Source organism: Balaenoptera musculus, chromosome 10 (assembly GCF_009873245.2).
Source record: "Balaenoptera musculus isolate JJ_BM4_2016_0621 chromosome 10, mBalMus1.pri.v3, whole genome shotgun sequence".
Lineage (NCBI taxonomy): Eukaryota > Metazoa > Chordata > Mammalia > Artiodactyla > Balaenopteridae > Balaenoptera > Balaenoptera musculus.
Genome location: NC_045794.1, coordinates 79,303,349 through 79,316,199, shown reverse-complemented (window position 1 = coordinate 79,316,199; position 12,851 = coordinate 79,303,349). Strand labels below are relative to the sequence as shown.

General features: G+C 41.8%; 1 protein-coding gene across 1 annotated transcript in view; it reads left to right on the top strand.

Moving 5' to 3' along the window:
* Positions 1–31: 31 nt before the first annotated feature.
* Positions 32–12,851, top strand: part of CCDC38 (coiled-coil domain containing 38) — a 44,336-nt gene continuing 31,516 nt past the window's right edge. The window contains 5 exon segments of the mRNA XM_036865499.1: positions 32–238; positions 7,598–7,763; positions 9,220–9,284; positions 11,431–11,594; positions 11,706–11,786. Of these exon segments, the coding sequence (XP_036721394.1) occupies positions 194–238; positions 7,598–7,763; positions 9,220–9,284; positions 11,431–11,594; positions 11,706–11,786 (521 nt within the window). The 5' untranslated portion in view covers positions 32–193.

The window sequence follows — 12,851 nt, the reverse complement described above, 5'->3', positions numbered from 1 at the left end:
TCCGCAGGCAGCGCCGCTTGGGGCCAGCAGGGCGGGGCGGGGCCAGCAGGGCGGTCTTAGCAGCTGCCAGTCCAGACCGCCTGGGATGCGTGCCTCCCCCCACTATCGAGCCGGCAATAGGAGCACCAGCAATGAGAATGATGATTAGTAATAAACGTTATAATGGAATCTTCTCTTTCCTGGTCGCTTTGTCATGCTCTGGGTAAATGTGGTAGAGAGTCCTGTCCCCACTTTACAGGTAAGGAAACTGCGGCTCAGCGGAGGGGAGAGAGAAAGGCGGGCTGCGACGATCACGTGACCTGGCGGAAGGGAGTCACCGAGGGCGAGGGGGCCCGGAGGGGGCAGAATGGGGGAGGAGGGGGACCTGGGTAGGGGCAGGGGCCGGAACCTGGGACGGAGTCCCGGGAGGGGACAGAGTGGGGAGAAACCTCTGCCCAGAAACTCGCGGCAGGCTAGGACTCGGGGGGCCGCCCGCAGAGGGAACCCGGGGATGGGGAGGAGAGGGGGGGGGGGGGCGTCGCTCCAGGGTCCGCGCGGCCGGGAGTACGGTGGCGGGTGCCGCACACTTTGCGGTTGGCCCTCTCCGCTCCCGGATTCCCTACCACACGGTCCCCGAGATGAAGGGGGAGTGGGGCAGGGGAGGATAGAGCCGAGACTAAAAAATCGATTGGCGCCTTCGCCCATTTTCCCCTAACGCCTTCCTGAAGGATAGGTTGGAACGGCTCCTGAATGCAAACTCGTCGAGGTAAGATTGGTTTCAGCTCAGTGTCGCCCACCGCAACTGTATCCGGTGGGACCTGCCCTCACCAAGATTGGACACCAAATTAAGTTTGTTTAAGGAAGATGGTCTGTAATTCTTAGCCACATCTCTCGCCTGCCTGTCAGTTGCTGTGAATACACTGGCAGGCACTGGGTTTGGAGTTTCTCAAATATTTTATTTTGTTTATACACTTTTATTAGAAGCTCTGTGTTAGGCCTGGTAGGACATTCAAAGATAGGAAGGCCCTTTCCCTGCCCAGCAAAAACTTTACAATCAAAAGGAAGACACTTTATGGACGCAAATAACATATGATAAAAGAAAGCTGCGGCCAGCAAACCCACAAAATCTAAAAGTCCATTTTTTTGTCACTATAAAGCCATTTAAAAACGAAGAACAGAAAGCAAAATCTCCTTTAAATGAACACGATAAATACGAATATACTTAAGCTTCATATTATGGCCATGAAAGAGACAGATCAGACAGGTAGGAAAGAGAGAAGAAAAAAGAAGAGGGGGGGAGAATTAAATAGATAATGTGAATAAAAGAGACCCTAAAGGGGAAAAAAATTCATAGATTACTCACAGCTCAGACACACAATCAGAAAGAGATGTGAGTCTTTCACAGTTTTAGAAAGAAAGGTATAATATATACAGAGAAATAATACTATAAGAGAAGTATAAAATCCAAACGGAACTTTTTGGCCAACCCATAGAAAAGTGGAAAATTGGGGCTTCCCTGGTGGCGCAGTGGTTGAGAATCTGCCTGCTAATGCAGGAGACACGGATTCGAGCCCTGGTCTGGGAAGATCCCACATGCCGCGGAGCAACTAGGCCCGTGAGCCACAATTACTGAGCCTGCGCGTCTGGAGCCTGTGCTCCGCAACAAGAGAGGCCACGATAGTGAGAGGCCCGCACACCGCAATGAAGAGTGGCCCCCACTTGCCACAACTAGAGAAAGCCCTAGCACAGAAACGAAGACCCAACACAGCCATAAATAAATAAATAAACAGTGGAAAATAGAAACACATAAAGTCACTAATTCATAGAGAAATATTAACATTTTGTTTATAAAATTTCTGCTAAAGACTTGAATCTGCTACATTTTGCAATTATAGGCATAAACTAAGCATGGGGTGAAATTATAGGAACATAGAAGGCTTTGGGGTTCAGTAAACTTGTCGTAATCACACTTCTGTAACTTATGAGCTATTTGACCTTGGGCAATTAATTTCTCTAAGCCTCATTTTCCTCATCCATATCATGGGGATAATTGATTCTACTTTATGGACTTGTTTGAGCTTTAAATAAGATGAAATGTAAATCACTCAGCCCAGTGCCTAGCTCTAAAGAAGTATTATTATTATTATTATTACTATTAGTTTCTTTTAATCCTGCTATTTGTCTTGCTGGTCAATTAAGTTAAAGATTTGATTTCAACCAATAGTCCTTCAAAGAATATACCATGTTCTTAAAGCTTACAAGCTCTTGGTAAGTCTAAAAGAAATCATACTTTTTCTTCATGGGAATTTATATCTGTGGGTGAACTGAGTGTATCCGATTACAGTCCAGATAGACAACATTCCCCAAAAAGCCCCTGCAAACAAGAAGTTTGTAGAAGCAAGGAGGTTAAGAGTGGACTTCTCTCCTCCGGTCACTGTTAAATAATTATAGAGGGGTGAGGATAACACATTTTTCCTCAGAAATAACCAGCATCCCTGTAGCACTTTTTGGTTTACAAAGTACTTTCCACATCATGGGACTCAAATTGGCTGATTTCTTTCCCCTACTCTTCCTTCCTCTTGAACTCCAGTAATATTTTCAGTTTGCAAAAGGTGCAGTCAGAAATGTCAACAGAAAAGCCCATACCAAATAGCTAGCTTGATGCCAGCAGGTCCTTAAAGGTCAAGCTGAAGGTAATTTCCTCACCATCACGCTCTGCTTCTGACCTAATGAAAAGAGGCGGGTCACAGAGCAGGCCAAGGACCTAGTGGCCCCCGGCTTTCCTGTAAATAAAAGATTGCTAGTGCTGGTCTCCACGCACTATCCCAGGACACAGTTCACAGCCCTTTCTCCTAGTATTTGTCCAAGTGGCCGGAATGAGGTGGGAAAAACTTGAAAGGCATTGAGTCTGAGAGAATCTGTCTAAATCTTCATTTGCACGTGGGGGACAAACAGAGCTTTCTATCTCCTAATGAGAGAATCTGCAAATCCATTTTCATTGAATTGTAGAGAGAGTTGTCGAGAAAATCAAACACAAACTGCTTCAGATAACATGTGCTAGATATTGTTATTGTGAATTCATTTAGAATTGGTCTAGGACTTTAGGTGTGGACATTATAAAACCCCATTCCTCTTTCTCCACTTCCACAAAGATTGGAATAATAAGAATCAGCCCTAAGGTGAGTCAGAGTCCCCAAATTTGTATGGATATTGGTGGTCAATTCCTCTCAAAGGACCGGGTTTCAATAACTTTAAGTCAGGGTTCCTTAGGAAAGCTAGTTGTCAGTTACCTCTCCTATTCTTTTCAAGTGCTGTGGTTATTCACAAGACAAAGTGGACCAGAAAGAGGACAGATCTGGATATCTACTCTGAAAAAAGTATAAGCAATTATTTCCCTATCAGTCTATCATGAGTAGGCACTTCCCATACATTATCTGTGCTTGGAAATTGCAACAAGGCTGTAAGAAAGGTATTAGTATCCATACTTGATAGAAGCAGCAGCTAAGGTGCGCTGAGTTTACTTGGGTAGGCCTAAGAGAAAGAGCTGGGTGGAGTCAGAGGCAGGATTCAAACCTGCCTGTTCCCAAAGGCCAGGGTCTTTCCACAGTGCCATTCGTGCTGCCCCTACGATGACACGCATCAAAGGACCTGACTCAACCTTTTATATAATGTAGTGACCACGTGTGATTGCATAATGTTAGAATAATGCAAGAATTAAACCAACCAGCATGGTGTTCACTTGGAAGAACAGTATATTTTATACCCACATCCCCTTAGATCTCTAATATTGATAGATACCTCAAACTTACCATGTTCCTTTTTTTTTTTTTTTTTAAATGTGTTTGCCTTTATTCTTTTTTTTACTTTATTTTTTTTTTTTGGCTGTGTTGGGTCTTCGTTTCTCTGCGAGGGCTTTCTCTAGTTGTGGCAAGTGGGGGCCACTCTTCATCGCGGTGCACGGGCCTTTCACTGTCACGGCCTCTCTTATTGCGGGGCACAGGCTCCAGACGCGCAGGCTCAGTAGTTGTGGCTCACGGGCCTAGTTGCTCCGCGGCATGTGGGATCCTCCCAGACAAGGGCTCGAACCCGTGTGTCCTGCATTGGCAGGCAGATTCTCAACCACTGCACCACCAGGGAAGCCCCCAAACTTACCATGTTCTAAACTGAAACTTTGCTCTTCCCACCCACCCCTTCCCCCAGAGACAGCCTTCTCTGTCTCTGTTGATGGAAACTCCATTCTTTATTTCCTGGACTCTTTATCTCATACCCCACATCCAAACCATCAGCCAGTCATGTAGTCTCTACTTTCCAAATATATCTAGAATTTGACCACCTCTCACCACTTCCACTACTATCCCAAGAGACCCCATAAGCTCTTGCCTCTCAATGGCTGTAACCTCCCAACAGGTCTCCCGATTTGACCCTCAACCTCTTCTATAGTCTCTTCTCAGCTCAGCAGTCAGAGTGATTCATTTAATGATCTTTATTCCACTGAGTAAATGACCTACAGGGCCCTTGTTGTCTCTTTGACCTTGGCTGTCAATCCCCTTCGTTCACTGTGCTTAAGCTCCACTAGTTTCCTTGCTCTTTCTCAAACACACCAAGTATCTTCCCTCCTTGGAGTGCTTTCTCCATGAGCTTACACTTATATAACATTTACTGTGCTCCTGATGCTGTCCAAAGGGCAGGACATATGCTAACTCCGCTAACAATCCCACAAGGTAGGTGCTATTCTTACCATCTCTTTTGAAAGGTGGGGAAATTGAGGGGTGAGGATGAAGGAGCATAATGAGAGCCCATGCTCTTAATCACAAGCCTGTGCTGCCTCTAAAACTGATGGCTTGCAATCACACACGACCGTTTTCAATCCCTGGTTTTCTGAGCTCTTTATCTTTTTCATCCATCAGAAGTTGGATTTGTACATGTATTTTAGATGTGAATTTGCATGCATTTGCTGTGCAATCCAACAACATTTTCCCTCTCATTTGGGTACAGAGCCTTTGTTTAGTCATTCTGCTATTTTTATTTTGCACAACAAAGACATTCACCAGCTTCTACTTATTTTTCTTGGTTGGTACACCATATTGGTTTAGTTCGGGAACTTTATGATCCCTTCCTAAGCATAGCTGGTTCTCTTCTTCTCCTTTATGTTCATCACCAACCCTTCATTAATCAATAGGGGGATTAATACATATGGAAATATAGAAGTATAACAACTTCTAGGGACTACTGATTCTCTTTACGTGTACTATGAATTATCCAAGAGATGGAGTAAGAGCAGACGTCTGCCATTAGCAGTTGGCTTAGAGGAATGAGAACTTCCAGTTTTTCTATGAGTGAAAAAGTGCCAGAACCCATGGATAAAGATGTTTATTGCAGATAGACTTTTAGGATAAAGGGAATGAGAGTAGGGATGAGGAAGGGAGTGAATTTAAATAGATAGAAGGATTGAAGAGGGGGGAAATGTGACAAGAAAGAGGTGAGCAGAATCTTAAGGGTGGGGATGAGTGCTGAGCATAAATTTAAGAAAATCTCCTACAAATCTTTAGTATTAGCCATCCAAGTTCCAAATACATCAACCCAACAGATTGTTATCAATTTTTCACCAACCTTTCTTTTCTACCTGTCAGAATGAACCTAATGCCTGTGAAAAAACTTCAGTAATCTGGAAAAGTATAGTATCAATGTTGTAGGTTTTTATTAATATTTTCTCTTTTAGACGCTTTAACATAGTTTCTTTTTCTCCTGTTCATCTTTGTGTTTATAGTCACTAGAAGTAAAATCACAGGCTAATTAGTAATTATTAGCACCTGGTAGCTCCCACGTACTGAATTCATCCTGTATTCTAGGCATCCTGCTTGGTTGTTTATGTACAACCTCACTGAATCCTCATGAAAGCCTTAAGAGTTGGAACTGTTATTCCCATTTTATGGAAGGAAACTGAGGCTCAGAGATGCTAAGGGATTAAAATGTAGGCTCCATGAAAACAATGGTTTTGTCTTTTTTTGTTGTTGTTCTTTTAAAAAAAAATTGCCCTCTCTCCAGCACGCAGAACCGTGCCTGACACACAGTAGGCACAAATATAGTTTGAATGTTAAATGAACTTGCTTACACATCTGTAAGTACCAAATCAAGATTCAAAATCAGATTTGTCCACTCCAAAGTCTGCATTCCTGATCACCTGCTACAGTGCTGCTGGAACATTTGGGTCTTAAACGTGACTCATTGAGATTACGGAGGCTTATGTCAATATTTAAACGGGCAGGACTTCCCTGGTGGCACAGTGGTTAAGAATCCGCCTGCCAATGCAGGGGACACGGGTTCGAACCCTGGTCCGGGAAGATCCCACATGCCGTGGAGCAACTAAGCCCGTGCGCCACAACTACTGAGCCCATGTGCCGCAACTACTGAAGCCCGCGCACCTAGAGCCTGTGCTCTGCAACAAGAGAAGCCACCGCAACGAGAAGCCCGCGCACCGAAACGACAAGTAGCCCCCGCTCACCGCAATAAGAGAAAGCCCGCATGCAGCAACGAAGACCCAACACAGCCAAAAATCAATAAATTAATTAATTAAAACAAAAAAAATTTAAATGGGCAGCCTGAGATAGGATGTTTTGTCCCATTGTTCCTGTTGTGAGCACATCCTTTTATATAAACTCCTGAATATCCTTTTTCCCTCAAATGAAAACATCATTGCTATTTTTTTCATTGTAAAAATTACATAAGCTCATTGAGAAATTTGAATGATACAAAAAATATATATAAAAATCTGGACAAGGATTAGGGTGAGGCAAGTGAGGTACTTGCCTTGGGTGCAAAATTTACGGGGGAGGCAAAAACTCAGCAATCAGAATAAGCAACATTTTAATTCACTATTGTAAGAAATTAAAATTAATGCAAAAAAATCCATGATGAACAAAATATCAAAATTTTAAATACAGACAAGATCGGTGGGCTGGGACGAAGGTGTGGCAAGTAAGGCACTCACTCTCAGGGTCATACAAGTACAAAAGCAGATCCATGGTTTGGATTTCATGAGGTTTGCTTTGCTTATTACTAGAAGTAAAGGTTGATTACAAAAAATTTTTTAAATCCTAATTAGAATGAGGGGAAAAAATCTAGAAATGCTTACTAACCAATTCAGCTGTGAGGTGATGGTTTTCTGCATGTGTTCTATAGTTTGAAAGTATCTGATATTGAGAAAAGATTCAAGAAATGGGAAGCCTGATTTTTTTTAATGTCTACTGGGGAGGTCCATTTGCTCTCAAGTTTTCAGTTCCACAGAACCAATCCTTTCAAATCGGTGGAATCTCCAAGAGACCCGCATTTTGAGCAAGACGAGATCGTGAAAATAAAACCAGAACACTTTCCAGTCTCCTGTTCGTGAAGTTTATGTTTAATCAAGGTTGAATGTTCCTATCTTTGTGCTCAGCTTCATATGAGAAGGAATTGAAAACTGGCACAATCCTTCAGACAAAAGAACTTGAAGTTGCTTGTTTAACGAATTAGTAATGAGAAAAGGGCTTGTTGCAGATGATAATTTTATATACAATCACTATTTTAACACAACATTATTTTTGTATATTAGAAATTCTGTTAAACTTTTTCACTTGGGCAGGAAAAATTTATGAACCGCAGCATGAAAATCTACCAAAAGTCTACTTTTTCATCCCGAATGAAGAATCGTTCACACCTGGGCCAAATAGGAATCTTCGCTGACACAGGTGGTACCTCAACTGAAAAACTGGGGCTAGATCCCACTCTTATTCTCAGATTAACAGAAGGTAAGGCTAAATTACTGTTTGATTAAGAATATTGTTTTGAATATTTACTGTTAATGTTAGGTTTGGGGGCTTTTCTGGAGGTGAGAAAAACAAAGTATGCAGTCTCATAATATGGTAGGGGGTCTTTGTAAACGGGGGTTGAGAGTTGGGAGAAAATCTATTTTAAATAAGAAAACATACCTTTTCCAAGAAATAGACGTGGGCTTCCCTGGTGGTCCAGTGGTTAAGACTCCATGCTTCCACTGTAGGGGGCGCGGGTTCCATCCCTGGTCAGGGAAGTTCAGCGGCTGCAAAGTGCGGCCAGGGGAAAAAAAAAAAAAAGAAATAGACTGTGACTCATTTTCGTGGCTCTAAGGAAGAAGGTCACGGCCAAAATGATACAGTATTAGAGCTATTAGCTCTGGCCTTTTACACTCAGTTCTACCTTTTACACTCATCTCATTTCAGATGTAGAAATACAGAAACTTTCTAAAGAGGAGCCTTGACTGTCCAGGCCATAAAACTCTTACGTCCAGAATCGGGAAGCTCATAGAATTAAGCAAGTTTGCCTGTTGTTGAAAAAAACATAACCTGTTTTAATGTTCTTTGAAGGCAACCTGTTAAAATACTACAAGCTATTCATTATTGCTCTATGAATGAGGGCAATCTGGTCATCAAAATGTCATGGGCGTTTCTTACTCATCAGATCAAGAAGTGTCTATAAATGAGATTGATAGCAGTTTGAAGCTAATGAGGTTAAAGTGGTTAATGGTACGATGATGGAGTCATAAAATCTTCCCCCAAATGTGTCTTGTCCAAATTTTTAAATTGAAAATTAAAAGGAAGGAAGGATGAACACACATGGAGTGCCCAGCATTTGCTGTGGTAACTAAAAAAAAAAATTTCTTTGGCTCCCAAAATCCATGTACTTTCCCAAATTGTGGAAAAAAAAAATCTTCGGAGAACAAGAAAATCACTTAGGAAAGGACTTTGAATTCAATAATTAATGTAGAAGAAGGAAGCCATGTCAACTTATTTAGAAGCTCTTGGAGGTGCATATTCTGCACTGTAATTGTATGAGAAAGAGGCAAATGCTGGGCAACACGGTGGTACCAGTGACTATACCTTTCTGCCACTTGTTAGCTGTGCAGTCTTGGGCAAGCATCTTGACATCTCTGAGCTTCAGGACCTCACATACAGGATGGGGATAGTAATAAGAACCTTACTGGGGTTATTAATAGAATTAAATTATATATTTAAAAAGTCTAGTGAAGTTCCTGGAATATGGGCATAAAATAAATGGTAGCTAATATTATTAAAGTAATTTTTCAGTGGTTAGGAAAAGGTTTATCTGAAGGTATTTTTTTAAAGTCAGATACATACTGTATGCAATAATTTAATTACATACCTTTTATTTTATACAACCTCTTTGAGGGATAATGAACCAAACCTAAGTCTATTTCAATTTTCTTTAAAGGTGCAGACACAAAAAGGACTGTCCATGAATTTATTAATGACCAGAGAGACAGATTTATGCTCGAGGTAGTTAAAATAATTTCTTTCTCCCATTAGCCGAATAGAAGACTTCCTGCATATACCTGCCAAATTTTCACCTGGACATTTTATTTTTCAATTTCATGCCCCAGATACATTGCCTCTCCTACCTTGAAGATCTAGCCTCTTCTAAACCCACTTCAGTCGGGGCTTTTCTTCTCATCATTCCACCAACACCACTTCTATTGCCAAATTCAAATGGTCATTTCACAGTCTTCCTTCTACTCACTTCCAGCAGGTATTGGCCCAGGTGATCACCCTTCCTTGAAACAGTTTCTTCAGCTGGTTTCCAGGCCTCTCTATGTCTTGGTTCTTCCACGGCACTGGCAGCTCACTCCTTCATAATTTTCTTGTTCCTCTTCACCCTGATCTCCAAATGCTGGAATGCCCAGGGCTCACACCTCACCCCACACTCTATCTACCCTCCTCCAGGCTGGAGGCTCTAAATTCCACTGCCCTGTTAACAGCTTCCAAGTTTACTTCTCTAGCCTGATCTTCTTTCCTAAACTCCAGACTCACAAACGCCAACTCCAGACTCAACAACTGTAATTGTAGTTCTTAACATCACTACTTAGATGCTCCATAGGCATCTCAAACTTCGCATTTCCAAAGCTGCCCCTGCTATACCCTTCCCTGCCCCTGCAGATCTGAATCTCAGGCAGTGCTCCCTATCTCTGTAAACAGCAATTCCATTTTTCCAGTTGTTTATGCCAAAAATATTGGAGTTATCCTCAACTCCTCCTTCTTACAGCCCACACCCAAATATCCTTTGGAATATATATTTTTCCAAATATATCTATAATCACACTACTTTTCATGACCTCCTCTGCTGCCACTGCAGTCCGTGTTGCCAGTAGCTCTTGTGTGAATTATTGTTAGAACTTCTGAACACTGGTCTCCTGCTCCCACTTTTGCTCTCTGTAGTCAGTCTGTTCTCCACACCTGCCCCTCCTTTGCTGAAGACCTCTGGTGACTTTTCTGGTCCCCAGCTCACTTGCTCTCTGACCTCATTCCTACCACTCTCTGCTCCATCACTCTGCTCCAGCCACACTGGCCTCCTTGCTGTTCTTGGGACACACCAATCATGCTCTTTCCTCAGAACTTTTGCACAGGAGGCTTTTCCTTCTGGGAGGAACATTTCTCCCTCAGATATCTGCATGCTTTGCGTCCTACTTCCTTCCAGTCTCTGTTTAATTTTCACCATTTCAGTGAGGCTTTCCTGGGCTAACCCCCTGCCCTTGCCCACTGGACCACTTATTCTCCTTTAATCGACACCCTGCTCTACTAGAGTGAATACTTCGTAAAAGCAGTGCTGTTTGTTTTGGTCACTTCTCTATCAGTACCACTTAAAACAGACCTGGCACACACTAGACACTCAGTAACTACTTGGCAAACAAAGTAATAAATGAAATATTTTGGGGTTGTAAACTTGGAGTATCTAACTTTTGGTTGTTGTTTCTTTAACGTTATCTCATTTCCATATTCTAATCCATTTATATTATAATATATGTGGCTTTGTTTATACTTTATTTTTCACACATGGCATTAAAAACCCAAGTGGATTCTTATATTATGTACTAAAAAAAAAAAAAAAAAAGCAGCTAGCTATCAAAGTTGTATTTGGGGATCTAAACAGGGTGCTCTGAGGCTGGTTAAACAGCCCCCCCACCCCCTTGGAGGAATCACTGGAACCTGACTCTCCCACGGTACTTCCTACAAGAAAGCTTTTGTGGCTACAGACAGCCCAATTTCCCAAGGCCCAGAAAGTATTGGAGGGACACTGAATAATACTAAGTAGACTTGTTCTTTGGAGGGATATGGAACCTCCCCCCATTTTTTTTAGGATAGAGCCTGAGGGGATACGTAGCTATTTTGATCTGCGGGACCATTTTGGAACAACATTGAGCCTCTTTATAAAAGTGAAAGAAAGGCATGAGTCTCCGTTCTAACTATCCTGAAAATAAAATCCCTACATGCAGTGAAGGCCATAGCCCCAAGATTGGGCATACTATTATTTCTAATACAAGTGATCACAGAACAGGCCAGTTATTTTTCCCTTTGTTGTGAGACCGTTGAAATGTGCTAGAAATGTGGAATCATGTTTTTGATGCACTTCTGTTTTCAATATTCCTAGTATGCTCTGTCAACCAAAAGAAACACAATTCAAAAGTTTGAAAAACACGCAACAATGAAGGAAAGACAACTCATGAAAGCAGAACAAAAGCTCGAAGAAGACGCAATGGCCTTTGAAGAGTTCCTTCGAGAAAACGACCAGAGATCTGTAGACGCTCTTAAAATGTTCGTTTTTTCACTCTGGCCAGATCGCCTTTTTCCCTCCTTCTTTCTTCTTTTTAGTTTCTCAGAACACAGCCCAATACAAAACAAACTAATAAATCTGTTTCTTTTCAGTGCAGCACAAGAAACTATAAACAAACTCCAAATGACAGCAGAGCTGAAGAAGGCGAGTATGGAGATACAGTTGGTGAAAAGGTGAGGCTGGGCACCGTCTTCTCCTCATCAAGTGTCCTTGCCCCACTGAAACCTACTCGTGCCTGGCAAGACCTCAGTGGGACTAATCCTGATCAGTTGATGATTTCATAAGTACGATCACATTTTAAAAATAAGTAATCTGTCGATCAAGGATTATCTCTACCTGGGTGCCAGGACACAGTGACCTCTGGCTGAAACATTTCTATAACTTGTTGTTACAGAAACCAAGAAATTAGTTGAAGAGAAGTAAACCAATGTTAGGGGTAAACAATAAATTATTTTCTAAGTGTCCTTTTTTCTTCATTCTAAGGCACTGTTCTTCCCCCATTTTAACATCTCTGAAATTGGGGTGCTTTTTATATTTTTACAGTCATCTTACAATTATAATTGGGAGTATTTTTTATATTTATACTTACACTTGGTTGAAACTAACTTGGTTGATATTAAAACCGGATTTATGTACCAATTTTTCTTAAGTCAATCTCCCAAGGCAGTAGAAATAAAAGCAAAAAATAAACAAATTGGACATAGGCAAACTTACAAGCTTTTGTACAGCCAAAGGAAACAATAGACAAGACGAAAAGACAGCCTACAGAATTGGAGAAAATATTTGCAAATGATGTAACTGACAAGGGCTGAATTTCCAAAAAATACAAACAGCTCGAATAAGTCAATAACAAAAAAACAACCCAATCGAAAAATGGGCAGATCTAAAGAGACATTTCTCCAAAGAAGACATACAGATGGGGACTTCCCTGGCAGTCCAGTGGTTAAGACTCTGTGTTCCCAATGCAGGGGGCATGGGTTCGATCCCTGGTCGGGGAGCTAAGATCCCACATGCTGCATGGCGCAGCCTAAAAAAAAAAAAACAAAAAACAAAACAAAAAAAAGGCATACAGATGGCCAACAGGCATATGAAAAGATGCTCAACATCTCTAATTCTTAGAGAAATGCAAATCAAAACTACAATGAGGTACCACCTCACAGTGGTCCTAATGGCCATCATTAAAAAGTCTACAAGTAACAAATGCTGAAGAGGATGAGGAGAAAAAGGAACCCTCCAAC